This window comes from Heterodontus francisci, chromosome 20 (assembly GCF_036365525.1).
Source record: "Heterodontus francisci isolate sHetFra1 chromosome 20, sHetFra1.hap1, whole genome shotgun sequence".
NCBI classification, from domain to species: Eukaryota; Metazoa; Chordata; class Chondrichthyes; order Heterodontiformes; family Heterodontidae; genus Heterodontus; species Heterodontus francisci.
In genome coordinates this window covers 91,720,631-91,737,486 of record NC_090390.1, presented here as the reverse complement: position 1 = coordinate 91,737,486, position 16,856 = coordinate 91,720,631, and the positions used below count along the sequence as shown (strand labels likewise).

The following is a 16,856-nucleotide window of genomic DNA, read 5'->3' as shown; positions in this document are numbered from 1 at the left end:
CAGTGACCCCCATCAACCCCCTCCCGCAGTGACACCCATCAACCCCCTCCCGCAGGGACCCCCATCAACCCCCTCAACCCTCCCACAGTGACCCCATCAACCCCCTCCCACAGTGACCCCATCAACCCCCTCTCACACAGCGACTCAATCAACCTCCTTCCACAGTGACCCCATCGACCCTCTCCCACAGTGACCCCCATCGACCCCCTCCAACAGTGACCATCGACCCCCTCCAACAGTGACCCCCATCGACCCCCACCCATCCCTCCCACAGTGACCCCCATCAACCCCCTCCCACCGTGACCCCCATCAACCCCCTCCCACCGTGACCCCCATCAACCCCCTCCCACAGTGACCCCCATCAACCCCCTCCCACAGTGACCCCCATCAACCCCCTCCCACAGTGACCCCCATCAACCCACTCCTAGTGACCCCCATCAACCCCCTCCCGCAGTGACCCCCATCAACCCCCTCCCGCAGGGACCCCCATCAACCCCCTCCCGCAGGGACCCCCATCAACCCCCTCCCGCAGGGACCCCCATCAACCCCCTCCCGCAGGGACCCCCATCAACCCCCTCCCGCAGGGACCCCCATCAACCCCCTCCCGCAGGGACCCCCATCAACCCCCTCCCGCAGGGACCCCCATCAACCCCCTCCCGCTGTGACCCCCATCAACCCCCTCCCGCAGTGACCCCCATCAACCCCTTCCGCAGTGACCCCCATCAACCCCCTCCCGCAGTGACCCCCATCAACCCCCTCCCGCAGTGACCCCCATCAACCCCCTCCCGCAGTGACCCCCATCAACCCCCTCCCGCAGTGACCCCCATCAACCCCCTCCCGCAGTGACCCCCATCAACCCCCTCCCGCAGTGACCCCCATCAGCCCCCTCCCGCAGTGACCCCATCATTACCCTCCCACACAGTGACCTACTATCCGTGGTTAACTAAAACAGTTAAAGATAGTATCAAACTTAAAGAAAAAGCCTATAATTGCACAAAGATGGGAGGCAGGTCAGAAGATTGGACAGAATATAAAAAGCAGCAAAGAACGACTAAAAGGTTGAGGAGGGAAAAATTAGAGTGTGAGAGAAAGCTAGCTGGAAATTAAAAAAAACAGATAGTAAGAGTTTCTATTGATATTTAAAAAAGAAAAGTTAACAAAGTGAGCGCTGGTCCTACAGAAAGTGAGTCTGGGGAATTAATAATGGATAACGAGACAGCAGATGAATTGAACAGATATTTTGCATCGGTCTTCACTATTAAGGATGCAAGTGACATCCCAGTATTAGCTGTATATCAGGAAATGGAAGGGAGGGAGGAACTCAAGAAAATTTCAATCACCAGGGAAGTGGTACAGAACAAATTGTTGGAACTGCGGGCTGACAAGTCCCCAGATCCTGATGGACTTCATCTTAGGGTGTCAATAGAAATGGCTAGTGAGATAGTTGATGTGTTAGTTTTAATTTTCCAAAGTTCCATAGATGCGGGGAAGGTTCCTTTAGATTGGAAAATAGCGAATGTAACTCCTTTATTCAAAAAGGGAGGGAGACAGAAAGCAGGAAACTAGAGGCCAGTTAGCTTAACATCTGTCTTAGGGAAAATATTAGAAGCTATTATTAAAGATGTTATAGCAGGGCACTTAGAAAAATTCAAGGTAATCAGGCAGAGTCAACATGGTTTGTGAAAGGGAAATCATGTTTAACCAATTTATTGGAGTTCTTTGAAGTAACATTTGCTGTGGATAAAGGGGAACCGGTGGATGTATTGTACTTAGATTTCCAGAAGGCATCTGATAAGGTGGCACATCAAAGGTTATTGTGGAAAATAAAAACTCATGGTGTAGGGTGTAACACACTGGCATGGATAAAAGATTGGTTAGTTAACAGGAAGCAGACAGTAGGCATAAATGGGTCATTTTCTGGTTGGCAAGATATAATGAGTGGTGTGCCACAGGGATCTGTGCAGGGGTCTCAACTTTATACAATTTATATAAATGACTTAGATGAAGGGACCGAAGGTATGGTAGCTAAATTTGCTGATGACACAAACATAGGTAGGAAAGTAAGTTGTGAAGAAGACATAAGGAGGCTACAAAGGGATACAGATAGGTTAAGTGTGTGGGCAAAGATCTGGCAAATGGAGTACAATGGAAAATGTGAAATTGTCTAATTTGGCAGGAAGAATGTTTTTGTATTTGTTCGCGGGATGTGGGTGCCGCTGGCTAGACCAGCATTTATTGCCCAGGAGAAGGTGCTGGTGAGCTCCCTTCTTGAACTGCTGCAGTCCTTGGGGTGTAGGTACATCAACAGTGCTGTTAGGAAGGGAGTTCCAGGATTTTGACCCAGTGACAGTGAAGGAACGGTGATATAGTTCCAAGTCAGGATGGTGTGTGACTTGGAGGGGAACTTGCAGGTGGTGGTGTTCCATTGCATCTGCTGCTCTTGTCCTTCTAGGTGGTAGAGGTTGCGGGTTTGGAAGGTGCTGCCGAAGGAGCCTTGGTGCAATGCTGCAGTGCATCTTGTAGATGGCACACACTGCTGCCACCGCATGTTGCTGGTGAAGGAAGTAAATGTTGAAGGTGGTGGATGAGGTGCCAATCAAGTGGGCTGCTTTGTCCTGGATGGCGTCGAGCTTCTTGAGTGTTGTTGGAGCTGCACCCATCCAGGCAAGTGGAGAGTATTCCATCACACTCCTGACTTGTGCCTTGCAGATTGTGCACAGGTCTTGAGGAAACAGGAGGTTAGTTACTCGCTGCAGAATTCCTAGCCTCTGACCTGCTCTTGTAGCCACGGTATTTATATGGCTACTCCAGTTCAGTTTCTGGTCAATGGTAGCCCCCAGGATGTTAATAGTGGGGGATTCAGCGATGGTAATGCCATTGAATGTCAAGGGGAGATGGTTAGATTCTCTCTTGTTGGAGATGGTCATTGCCTGGCACTTGTGTGGCGTGAATGTTACTTGCCACTTATCAGCCCAAGCCTAGATATTGTCCAGGTCTTGCTGCATTTCTACATGGACTGCTTCAGCATCTGAGGAGTCACGAATGGTGCTGAACATTGTGCAATCATCAAATATCCCCACTTCTGACGGAGGGAAGAATAAAAAAGCATATTATCTCAACGGAGAGAGATTGCAGAGTTGAGATGCAGAGGGATCTGGGTGCCCTAGCACATGAATTGCAAAAGGTTAGTATGCAGGTTCAGCAAGTAATTATGAAAGCTAATAGAATGTTATTGTTTATTGCAAGGGGAACCGAATACAAAAGTAGGGAAGTTATGCTTCAGTTATGCAGGGCATTGGTGAGACCATATCTAGAGTACTGTGTACAGTATTGGTCTCCTTATTTAAGGATGTAAATGAGTTGGAAGCAGTTCAGAGAAGCTGTACTAGATGGATACCTGGAATGGGCGGGTTGTCTTGTAAGGAAAGGTTGGACAGGCTAGGCTTGTATCCGCTGGAGTTCAGAAGAGTAAGAAGCAACTTGATTAAAATATTAGATCCTGAGGGGCCTTGACAGGGTGGATATGGAAAGGATGTTTCCCCTTGTGGGAGAATCTAGAACTAGGGGTCACTGTTTAAAAATAAGAGTCACCCATTTAAGACAGAGATGAGGAGAAATTTTTTCTCTCAGAGGGTTGAGAGTCTTTGGAATTCTCTTCCGCAAAAAGCGGTGGAAGCAGAGTCTTTAAATATTTTTAAGGCAGAGGTAGATAGATTCTTGATAAACAAGTGGGTGAAAGGTTATTGGGGGTAGGCGGGAATGTGGAGTTGAGGTTACAATCAGATCAGCCATGATCTTGTTGAATGGCGGAGCAGACTCGAGGGGTCGAGTGGCCTACTCCTGCTCCTAATTCGTATGTTTGTATGACCCCAACAACCAACCCCCTCCAACAGTGAACCCATCAACCCCTCCCCCACACAGTGGCCACATCAACCAAACTCCTCCCCCAGTAACCCATCAACCGCCTCCCACACAGTGACTCCATTTTCCCACAGGTAGGGGCAGCGAGTGGGGACCGACAGCGAGTGGGATACTGACAAACAGTGAGCCTATCGAGAGCTCGAACATCTCACCTGAACATCTTACAGATGTAGGAGGCTAGTCCGGAGGGAGATGAAGAAACAAAGACGCCGATATCAGCAGCAAATGGAGTCACACACTCTCTCAGCAGCACCTGCACAGACGAAGAGCATTAGTTACGAGCAGCCAGAAACCTCAATTACAACCTACAAAGTCAGGGCCAGGACTGTACCAGTCCTGGGTGTGTTTGATGGGGACAGTGTAGAGGGAGTTTTACTCTGTGTCTAATCCCCGTGCTGTACCAATCCTGGGAGTGTTTGATGGGACAGTGTAGAGGGAGCTTTACTCTGTATCTAACTCCGTGCTGTACCAGTCCTGGGAGTATTTGATGGGACAGTGTTGCAGCACAGACTGCTAGTTGAATTTAGGACCTTCTGGTCTTTGTGGCTCAGATACTCAATGCTGGATGAATGGGTCAGTGATTGGGGCCCCGCAAACTGTGGGCAGGAGCTGATCCATTAACCATGCCAATCCCACAATCTGTGACCCACACAATTTAACTGCTCTCCCTTGACAAATACAATCACTGACTCAGGTCACAACGAGCCATGTCCAATAATCTGACTCTCACACATATGCTTTGCTCCCCATTCTTGCAGCACCTACTTCAAAAACTGTGCCAGGTACTTCACCACGTGCCTCAGCATTCCTATATTAATATTTCAGTGACTGGGGAAGTCTTACAAGAAAGGTGATGATTCCAACCCACCTTCATGGTATCTGCTGCGGCTGCCATCAGCTGTGTGTGTGGAGATAAGAAGCAAGTGACAGCCGTGGAGAAGAGACGAGGGAGATGAGCCAAACACAACGAACCCTGCAACCTAACAACAGGAGGTCAGAGTGGCACACGTGGTCAAATAGCATGCCTGTGATTCAGAGTAGAGGCCAATCATAAAAGCCCGTTCCCTAGAAGCCAACATAATACTCCTCCCAAAAACAAGTCACACTCTGTGCAGACCCTAAAGTAAACCCTGCTCCCTGCAGACCCCAAAGTAAACCCTGCTTCGTGCGGACCCTAAAGTAAACCTTGCTTCGTGCGGACCCTAAAGTAAACCTTGCTTCGTGCGGACCCTAAAGTAAACCTTGCTTCGTGCGGACCCCAAAGTAAACCCGCTCCATGCAGAACCCAAAGTAAACCCTTCTCCCTGCAGACCCCAAAGTAAACCCCACACCTTGCAGACCCCAAAGTAAACCCTGTTCTGTGCAGACCCCAAAGTAAACCCCACTCCGTGGAGACACCAAAATTGAACACACACACCCACACCCCTCCCCACCCCAACCCAGGCTGTAACCTATCCTCTTTCCCTATGCGTGGAGGAAGAGTGTCAGATTCACTGAGCCACATTCATTACCTGCACAAGTTGAGATGAGCTTTCTCCATGACGGTAAGCCAAGCCAGGACGGGCTGTAGGTCATTGACACTTGGGAGATAATCATACAGAGCCTGGGGGGGGGGGGGAGGGAAATACAGCATTCAAACAACGAATATTCATGGCAACAGGCTGCAGCACCACTTGCAGACAGCCACGATCCCCACAGCATCACACATCCTGCCCAACCCCTCCCAGGGTCACTCATACCCCACCTGACCAATCCCAGGTAGACACATACCCCACCCAGCCCCTCCCCCTCCCAGGGTCACGTACCCTGCCTGATCCTTCCAAGGGTCACTTGTACCCCATCTGTCTCCTCCAGGATAGCTCATACCTCTCCCGTGACACCTCTCAGGGTCACTTGCACCCTGCCCAACCCCTCCCAGGATCAACTGTGTGCCCAACCCACCCAGCCCACTCCACCGCTGAGGTCGGAACTCACAGTTATGATCTGAGCATTGAGCTCTGATGTCAGGACTGCCGAGCCTGGTTTGGCAACAAAGAGTCCGTGAAAAGCCTGCATTGCACACGCCGTTACCATCTGTAAAAGAGAAAGGATGACAGGGGAGTTTTCACTGTGGGCAGCAAGGGTCTCAGTGCCAGCAAGGGTCTCGGGGTGGGGTTGGGGCAGCAAAAATGATGCAACTCGCCAAGCATACTTCAACAGCACCTTCTAAACCCGTAGCCTCCGCCATCTAGAATACATTTAAGGCTGGGATAGAGTGAGTTTTGGTCTCGCAGGGAATTAAGGGATATGGGAGCGGCAGGAAAGTGGAATTGAAGCCCAAGATCAGCCATAATCATGCTGAATGGCGGAGCAGGCTTGGGCCATATGGTCCACTCCTGCTCCTATTTCTTGTGTTCTTGTAACACCACCACCTGCAAGTCCTCCTCCTGGTCACACACCATCCTGACTTGGAACTATATCGCCGTTCCTTCACTGTCGCTGGGTCAAAATCCTGGAATTCCCTTAACAGCACTCATGGTGTATGTACAACACATGGACTGCAGTTGTTCAGGAAAGCAGCTCACCACTACCTTCTCAAGGGCAATTAAGGATGGGTTAACAAGGCTGGCCTTGCCAGCGACATTCACATCCCAAGAGTGAATAAAAAAAGGGCTGCAAGAACAGAGACCTGGGGGTCTTTGTGCACAAATCTCTGAAGGTGGCAGGACAGATTAACAAAGCAGGTACTAAAGCATGTGGAATGCTGGACCTTCTAAATAGAGGCATCGAGTACAAATTTCAGAAAGCTATAAAAAATACTGGTTCAGCCCCAGCTGGAGTATTGTGCCGAGTTCCAGGTATCACACTTTAGAAAGGAGGTGAAGAGATTTATTAGAATGGTTCCAGGGATGAGGGCTTACAGTTATGTGAATGGACTGGAGAAGCTGGGGCTGTTCTTAGATCAGAGAAGGTTAAGAGGAAATTAGATAGAAGTGTTTAAAATTACAAAGGGTTTAAATAGAGTAAATAATGAGAAACTATTTCCGATGGCTAAAGGGTATAGATTTAATGTGATTGGCAAAAGAACCAGAGACAACAGGAAGAATGCACTGTCTGGGAGGATGGTGAATGCAGGTCCAATGCCTTCAAAAGGGAATTGGATCAATACTTGAAGGAGAAAGGATTGAAGGAATATGAGGAAAGAGCAGGGAGTGGAACTAACTGGATTGTTCTTCTAAAGAGCCAGTACAGATTCGATGAGTGGAATGGCCTCCTTATTCTATGTTGTACTACTCTGATTATTATTCACTGGTCTGTCTGGTCAGGAAACTGGGATTTTCGGATTTATGAGTCTTAACTTTGCAACTTACCACGTGACTGAGGGTCATGACCCTGAGCAGAGTCTCACAGCATGATTTTACACAACTAACAGGGAAACAAGGGAGGACATCCTTCAGCAAACACAACACGTGCAAGGCTGTAGTACCCTCATCACTGCCTGCATGAACAAACGTAGCTATTAAAAAAATGGGCATATTACTGAGCACCCCATCACCCAACCAGAAACCCCCACCACCCCCACACCATCCTACCCAGAGGCCCCCACCCACACACCCTCCCAACCCACACCATCCTACCCAGAGGCCCCCACCCACACACCCTCCCAACCCACACCATCCTACCCAGAGGCCCCCACCCACACACCCTCCCAACCCACACCATCCTACCCAGAGGCCCCCACCCACACACCCTCCCAACCCACACCATCCTACCCAGAGGCCCCCACCCACACACCCTCCCAACCCACACCATCCTACCCAGAGGCCCCCACCCACACCCTCCTACCCACAGGCCCCCACCCATACACCTTCCCTACCCTCAGCCTAGCCTCCCACCCACCCACACACCCTCCCTACCTTCAGCTTAGCCACCCCATCCACAGAGACCTCCAACCCACATCCCAGAGAGACCCTCCCTCACCGCCTCACAAACCTCCAGACTCTTCAATCTCCTTGATGCAGAATTTGGCTGTTGTTTGGGCAGCTGGGTGATGGGACGGAGCTGAGTCTCCAAACATGAAGTCACTTCCCTTGAGTACACAGCAGACCCCGCGATGTGCCTCCTTACGGACCTGGGAGGGATTGGGTGGGGGATGGGCGGCAGCAGAGGGGGCAAACAGTCAGCAACACCCAAGAAATTACACCACCCGGCAGACCACTCCACATACAGTATCCGCTCCGTCCAAGACACATTATCTCTCAATTCAGGAACTGTTACTTTAGATCGCAAAATTACGCATGTCAGTTCATTATTTAAGCAAGATAAGAGAGGGAAACCAGAGAATTCTTCACCAGTTAGCCTAACACCTGTTTTGGAAAATTACTAGAATCTATAATCTTGAAAATTTCCAGCTGGTGAGAGAGAATTTCTAAAGGATAGGTTCATGCCTGACAAACCTGACTGAACTTTTTTAAGAGGTGACTGAAGCAGTGGACATGCAAATCTCTATGGATGGTATTTAAATATACTTCCAGAAGGCATTTGATAAAAGTGCCTTAGAAGAGTGTTAAAGTTCATGGAGTTGAAGGGAAATTGGCTGAGAGAACAGGGATAATGAACAGAATGCAGCTAGTGGTGTGCAGCAAGGATCAGCATTGGGGCCTCAACTATTCATTAACCAATCAGATGATGGGATAGAAATTTACCGATGACACAAAGATAGGCGGCATCACAAGCAGTGTGATTGGAAACATAGCATTACAAAGAGATACTGAGTCCAAAGAGACTTTGGGGTGGGGGGAGGTGGGGGGTGGGGGGGAGGGGCGGGGGAGTCCAGGTACATGGATCATTAAAATGTCATGAACAGGTACAGAAAATAATCAAAAAAGCTAATGGAATGCTGGCCTTTATATCTCGAGGACTAGAATACAAGGGGGTAGAAGTCATGCTTCAGCTATACAAAACCCCGGTTAGACCACACCGGGAGTTACTGTGAGCAGGTCCGGGAACCACAACTTAGGAAGGATACACGGGCCTTGGAGGGAGTGCAGTGTAGATTTACCAGAATGATACCTGGACTCCAAGGGTTAAATTACGAGAAGTGTTACACAGACTAGGGTTGTGTTCCCTGTAATTTAGGTTAAGGGGTGATTTGATCAAAGTTTTCAAGATATTAAGGGAAACAGATATGGTAGATAGAGAGAAACTACTTCTGCTGGATGGGGTGTCTCGAACTAGGGGCATAGATTAAAAATTACAGCCAGACCTGTCAGGAGTGAAATTAGGAAACACTTCTACACACAAAGGGTAGAAGTTTGGAACTCTCTTCCAAAAATGCAGCTGATGCTAGATCAATGATTAATTTTAAATGTGAGATTGAAAGAGTTTTGCTAACCTCGTGGTTCCAATCCACACAGTCACAGTCCCCACCCCCAACCTAGACAAAGTCCCTGTCCAGTTCCACCCCCAGCAAACCTACCCACAACCTTTGCGACACCAGTATCATCAACACCAACTGGCACAGCCCAACACTGACCCTGACTTCCCCATCCAAGTGGGCCCACTGCTGTCAGTCCACCTCTATTGCTCTTTGCCTGCAGCTGCAGTCCAGTGACAGTGCAACTCCTAGTCCAGATGGATCATGAACACCCCCATCAGCCAGGTCACTTTATCACCTCAAATCCTAATAGGCCAACTCACCTTTGGTTTGATGTGTATGGTGAAACTGAGGAGGCCATGATAAACTTGTAGTGTCGAGGGGAAGCTCCACACGGCCAAATCCTGTCTGCGAAGCAGCGTGGAGAGGCAGGAGAGAATCTGCCGGACAAGGAAATCAGGCCGCGTCACAATGAAAACTCAGCACTTTTACACTACAGGACAACAATACATGACTATCTCAATTAAAGGGCTCACAGATCACACCCACCCATCGCAGAGCTGCCGTGGATCCTGTGCTCGCCTGAGCAGCCAAAAGATTCATAAAAACTTTTGCTGTGTCTGAGAATTTCTTTATCAGGACAGGGCCAGGAACGCTGCAAACAACAGAAAGAACAATTACACAGCCAGAATCAAGAAACACACAGACAGTTACAGCATAAGGACACAAGCAACTGGAGTAAGCAGTCAGCCATTCGGCCTCTCGATCCTGGTCATGGCAGATCTTCCACCTCAACTTCACTTTCATAGAAAAATAGAACATAGAACATAGAAAAATACAGCACAGAACAGGCCCTTCGGCCCACGATGTTGTGCCGATCCTTTGTCCTCTGTCAAGGACAATTTAATCTATACCCCATCATTCTCCTTTATCCATATACCTATCTAAAAGCCGTTTGAAAGTCCCTAAAGTTTCTGACTCAACAACTTCCCCAGGCAAGGCATTCCATGCCCCGACCACTCTCTGGGTAAAGAACCTTCCCCTGACATCCCCCTTATATCTCCCACCCTTCACCTTAAATTTATGACCCCTTGTAACGCTTTGCTCCACCCGGGGAAAAAGTTTCTGACTGTCTACCCTATCTATTCCCCTGATCATCTTATAAACCTCTATCATGTCACCCCTCATCCTTCTCCGTTCTAATGAGAAGAGGCCTAGAATGTTCAGCCTTTCCTCGTAAGACTTATTCTCCATTCCAGGCAACATCCTGGTAAATCTCCTCTGCACCCTCTCCAAGGCTTCCACATCCTTCCTAAAATGAGGCGACCAGAACTGCACACAGTACTCCAAATGAGGCCTTACCAAGGTCCTGTACAGCTGCATCATCACCTCACGGCTCTTAAATTCAATCCCTCTGCTAATGAACGCTAACACCCCATATGCCTTCTTCACAGCCCTATCCACTTGAGTTGCAACTTTCAACGATCTATGCACATAGACCCCAAGGTCTCTCTGCTCCTCCACATGCCCAAGAACCCTACCGTTAACCCAGTATTTTGCATTCGTGTTTGTCCTTCCAAAATGGACGACCTCACACTTTTCAGGGTTAAACTCCATCTGCCACTTTTCAGCCCAGCACTGCAACCTATCCAAGTCCCTTTGCAGACGACAATAGCCCTCCTCGGTATCCACAACTCCACCAACCTTTGTATCATCTGCAAATTTACTGACCCACCCTTCGACTTCCTCATCCAAGTCGTTAATAAAAATCACAAACAGGAGAGGACCCAGAACTGATCCCTGTGGCACGCCACTGGTAACTGGGCTCCAGGCTGAGTATTTACCATCTAAGACCACTCTCTGCCTTCTATCAGTTAGCCAATTCTTAATCCAACTGGCCACATTCCCCACTATCCCATGCCTCCTGACTTTCTCCATAAGTCTACCATGGGGGACCTTATCAAATGCCTTACTAAAATCCATGTACACCACATCCACTGGTTTACCCTCATCCACTTGCTTGGTCACCTGCTCAAAGAATTCAATCAGGCTTGTGAGGCAAGACCTACCCCTCACAAAACCGTGCTGACTGTCCCGAATCAAGCAGTGTCTTTCCAGATGCTCAGAAATCCTATCCCTCAGCACCTTTTCCATCAACTTGCCTACCACCGAAGTAAGACTAACTGGCCTGTAATTCCCAGGGTTGTTCCTATTCCCTTTCTTGAACAGGGGCACAACATTTGCCACCCTCCAATCACCTGGTACCACCCCCGTCAACAGAGAAGATGAAAAGATCATTGCCAGCGGCTCTGCAATTTCATCCCTTGCTTCCCATAACATCCTTGGATATACCCCGTCAGGCCCGGGAGACTTGTCTATCTTCAAGTTATTCAAAAACCCCAACACATCTTCCCTCCTAACGAGCACTTCCTCGAGCTTACCAGTCTGTTTCACACCGTCCTCTTCAGTAATACACCCCTTCTCATTCGTAAATACCGAAGAGAAGTACTCATTCAAAACCTCACTTATCTCTTCCGGCTCAACACACAGTCTCCCGCTATTGTCCTTGACCGGACCTACGGTCCCCCTAGTCATCCTCATATTTCTGACATACGCGTAAAAGGCCTTGGGGTTTTCTTTTATCCTACCCGCCAAGCATTTTTCATGCCCTCTCTTAGCTCTCCTAATCCCTTTCTTCAGATCCTTCCTGGCCATCTTGTATCCCTCCAGAGCTATGCCTGTGCCCTTTTTCCTCAACCTTATATACGCATCCTTCTTCTTCCTAACAAGACTCTCAACCTCTCTTGTCAACCACGGTTCCCTCACATGACCATCCCTTCCCTGTCTGACAGGGACATGCTTATCAATGGCCCCTACTATCTGCTCCTTGAAAAAGTTCCACATTTCGACCGTGCCCTTCCCTGCCAGCATATGCTCCCAACTTATGCTCCTCAGTTCCTGCCTGACAGCATCATATCTACCCTTCCCCCAATTGTAAACCTTGCCCTGTTGCACATACCTATCCCTCTCCATTACCACAGTGAATGCTACAGAATTGTGATCACTATCTCCAAAGTGCTCGCCCACCAACAGCTCTATCACTTGCCCTGGTTCATTACCTAGTACCAAATCCAATATTGCCTCCCCTCTGGTCGGGCAGTCTACATACTGAGTCAGAAAAGCTTCCTGGACATACTGCACAAACACTACCCCATCCAAACTATTCGATCTAAAGAGTTGCCAATCAATATTTGGGAAGTTGAAATCCCCCATAATTACTACCCTGTGACTTCTGCTCCTTTCCACTTTCCTGCTCTATCCCCATATCTCTTGCTTCCCTTAGTATCCAGAAATCTATTGATCTCATTTGAATATACTCAATGACTGAGCATGCACAACCCCCTGGGGTACAGAATTCTAAAGATTCACAAGATTCTGATTGAAGAAATTTCTCCTTATCTCAGTCCTAAATGGCCATCCCATTATTCTGAGGCTATAACCTCTGGTTCTACTCTCCATCGGAATCAGCCTCTCAGCATCTCCTGCCAAGTCCTCTCAAAATCTTATGTTTCAATAAGATCATTCATTCTTCTAAATGCCAGAGGGTATAGGCCCATTCTACTCAATCTCTCCTCATAGGACAGCCCTCTCCTCTCAAGAATCAATCTAGTGAATCTTCGCTGCCCACTCCCCAAGGCAGTTATACCCTTCCCTAGGTACAGAGACCAAAAACTGTCTGTTATGCCATATGTGAACCAAGTCCTATGTAACTGACGCAAGCCTTCCTTGCTCTTATATGCCAGCTCCCTTGCAATAAAGGCCAACATATCATTTGCCTTCCTAATTGCTTACTGTACCTGTATGTTAACTTTGTGTTTCTTGTACAAAGACATCCAAATTCCCCGGAACACCAACATTTAATAATTTCACACCATTTAAAAATATCGTTATTCTATTCTTCCTACCAAAGTGAATAACTTCACATTTCTCCTCATTACACTCCATCTGTCATTTCCTATCCACTCACTTAATCTACCTTTATCCCTTCGCAGACTGTCCTCTTCACAGCGTACTTTCTCACTGATCTTTGTAACAGCAGCAAACTTGGATATATTACACTCAGTTCTTTCATATAAGTCATTAATATAGACTGTAAATAGCTGAGACTTCAAGCATGAGAGATTTTAGCTCCAAGGTCAGGTTTGAGAAGCTGGGGTTGTTCTTAGAGCTAGGGAGGTTGAGGGAAGATTTGACAGACGTGTACAAGATTATGACAGGTTTAAATAAGGTAGTCAAAGAAAGTCTGTTCCCATTAGCTGATGGTGCAAGGACTAGGGGACACAGATTGAAGGTTTTGGGCAAGAGATGCAGAGAAATGAGAGGAAGAGCTTTTTTACACAGCAAGTGGTAATGACCTGGAACACTCTGCCCATAAAGGTGGTAGAGACAATAAATAATTTCAAAAGGAAATTGGATGGGTGCTTGAGGGAAATAAATTTACAGGGCTACGTGGATAGAACAGAGTAATGGGACTGACTGGGTTGCTCTGCAGAGAGCTGCCATGGACTCGATGGGCCGAATGGCCTCCTTCTGTGCCGTCATGGCTCTATGACCTCATCTTTCACTCTGACTTTGGAAGCATCTTCTTCTTTGGTAAAGACAGATGCAAAGTACTCATTTAGTTCCTCAGCTATGATCTCTGCCTCCACACATAAAACACCTTTTTGATCCCTAATTGGCCCCACTCCTCCTTTTACCACTCATTTACTATTTATATGCCCAGAGAGGACTTTTGGATCCCTTTTATATTAACTGCCAGTCTCTTCTCATACTCGCTCTTTGCATCTCTCATTTCTTTGTTCAATTTCCCTCTGAACTTTCTATATTCAGCCTGGTTACAAAGAACAAAGAAAATTACAGCACAGGAACAGGCCTTTCGGCCCTCCAAGCCTGCGCCGATCCAGATCCTCTATCTAAACATGTCGCCTATTTTCTAAGGGTCTGTATCTGGTTCTCACTGCCTTATCAACTGGAAATCTGCCATATGCACCTTATCTAATTGATTTGTCAAACGGAACCATGTTGACGCTGCTGAATCATATTATGATTTTTCAATTGCCCTGTTACCACTGGATTCCAGCATTTTCCTGATGACTGATGTCAGGCTAACTGGCCTGTAGTTCCTGCTTTCTCTCTCCCTCCTTTCTCGAATAGTGGTGCTACATTTGCTACCTCCCAATCCACTGCGAACATTCCAGAATTAAGGGAATTTTGGAAAATCATGATCAATGCATCCACTATCACTGCTGCCTGCTCATATAAAATCCTAGGATGTAGACCATCAGGTCCTGGGGATTTGCTGACTTTTACTCCCATTAATTTCTCCAGTATTAATTACTTTAAAATTCCAGTCATTATAATGGCATCTTACTCACCAATGCCCCAAAGCTTGCCACTATTTGGACTTACCGTTTCATTACCAAATTCAGCAGGTAGGCAATGGCCGCAACTGACTCCTCGGACTCTACCGCTTCCATCGTGGTCATCTATTGGAAAGAGACAGGCATGGGTTAGTCAGGCTGGGGGTTTACACACCTGCCACATTCACTGCCTTCCACCCACACCCTCACATACACTGCAACCATTAACCACAGTCTTCCTTCTTATGCCTGAGGATTCCGGGGTGTACTTTGCCTGGTCTGCAAACTCCCTACCCTAAATGTCATAGAGTTATACAGCACAGAAACAGGCCCTTCGGCCCATCGTGTCTGCACCGGCCATCAAGCACCAAACTATTCGAATCCCATTTTCCAACACTTGGCCCGTAGCCTTGTATGCTATGGCATTTCAAGTGCTCATCTAAATACTTCTTAAATGTTGTGAGGGTTCCTGCCTCTACCACCTCTTCAGGCAGTGTGTTCCAGATTCCAACCACCCTCTGAATGAAAATTTCTCTCCTCAAATCCCCTTTAAATCTCCTGCGCCTTACCTTAAATCTATGCCGCCTGGTTACTGACACATCCGCTAAGGGAAAAAGTTTCTTCCTATCTAACCTATCAATGCCCCTCATAATTTTGTATACCTCAATCAGGTCCCCCCTCAGCCTTCTCTGCTCTAAGGAAAACAACCCTAGCCTTTTCAGTCTCTCTTCATAGCTGGAATACTCCAGCCCAGGCAACATCCTGGTGAATCTCCTCTGCACCCTCTCCAGTGCAATCACATCCTTCCTATAGTGTGGTGACCAGAACTGTACACAGTACTCCAGCTGTGGTCTAACTAGCGTTTTATACAGCTCCATCATAACCTCCCTGCTCTTATATTCTATGCCTCGGCTAATCAAGGCAAGTATCCCATATGCCTTCCGAACCACCTTATCTACCTGTGCTGCTGCCTTCAGTGATCTATGGACAGTACACCAAGGTCCCTCTGTACTTCCTGGGGTCCTGCCATCCACTATATATTCCCTTGCCTTGTTAGTCCTCTCAAAATGCACCAACTCACACTTCTCAGGATTAAATTCCATTTGCCACTGCTCGGCCCATCGTACCAGCCCATCCATATCGTCCTGTAATCTAAGGCTTTCCCCCTCACTTTTTACGACACCACCAATTCTCGTGTCATCTGCGAACTTACTGATCATACCTCCTATATTCACGTCTAAATCATTAATGTACACTACAAACAGCAAGGGTCCCAGCACCGATCCCTGTGGTACACCACTGGTCACAGGCTTCCACTCGCAAAAACAGCCCTCGACTATCACCCTCTGCCTCCTGCAACTAAGCCAATTTTGGATCCAATTTGCCAAATTGCCCTGGATCCCATGGGCTCTTACCTTCTTAACCAATCTCCCATGCAGGATCTTATCAAAAGCCTTACTGAAGTCTATGTAGACTACATCAACTGCTTTACCCTCATCGACACATCTGGTCACTTCCTCGAAAAATTCAATCAAGTTAGTTAGACACGATCTCCCCCTGACAAAGCCATGCTGACTATCCCTGATTATTCCCTGCCTCTCCAAGTGGAGATTAATCCTGTCCCTCAGAACTTTTTTCCAATAGTTTCCCTACCACTGATGTTAGACAGCTTAACACAGCTTGCTGCTTACGTCTAGAAAAGACATCAGCCTTGTTGCATCCAGCATACTCTAGCAGGACTGCGGCAAGTGCAGTCCAATATGGTAGCCACTTGTGTCTCCAGAATTCCCAATGTGGCTAAAAAATAAACGAGTTAACAGACTCCATCATTGAGTCTGTTATCTCAGTAATCATGCACATGGCAGACAAGTGAATCTTAACCTTTTTGTGTTCGGTAAATATACACCAGTGTCTTTACAGATTGTCTGTAAAGTGCTTTCATTAAAATTAGTGCTTGGCTGAAATGCTATGAGGGTAATCTCACCTGTGGATGACCAGCAATTTCTATTGGACGAGAACAGAGCAGGGACACAGCTCATTGGCAGATACAAAACCCTGTTCCAGACATAATGGACAGTCCTAAAAAATACAGCCCCCACCACCCAGAGACCCCCAGAGGGAGGCCCCCCCAAGCCCGCCCACAGGGAGGCCCCCCCAAG

The 16,856-nt window shown here is 47.8% G+C and overlaps 1 protein-coding gene across 1 annotated transcript in view; it reads right to left on the bottom strand.

Moving 5' to 3' along the window:
• The window catches only part of rrp12 (ribosomal RNA processing 12 homolog), a 103,405-nt gene that overhangs the window by 74,450 nt on the left and 12,099 nt on the right, over positions 1–16,856 (bottom strand). The window contains exons 4-12 of the mRNA XM_068053245.1: positions 14,747–14,823; positions 9,827–9,932; positions 9,601–9,717; positions 7,894–8,032; positions 7,272–7,399; positions 5,896–5,994; positions 5,433–5,524; positions 4,790–4,901; positions 4,074–4,174 (exon numbers count right to left, since the gene is read on the bottom strand). Of these exons, the coding sequence (XP_067909346.1) occupies positions 4,074–4,174; positions 4,790–4,901; positions 5,433–5,524; positions 5,896–5,994; positions 7,272–7,399; positions 7,894–8,032; positions 9,601–9,717; positions 9,827–9,932; positions 14,747–14,823 (971 nt within the window). The remainder of the gene's footprint in view (positions 1–4,073; positions 4,175–4,789; positions 4,902–5,432; positions 5,525–5,895; positions 5,995–7,271; positions 7,400–7,893; positions 8,033–9,600; positions 9,718–9,826; positions 9,933–14,746; positions 14,824–16,856) is intronic.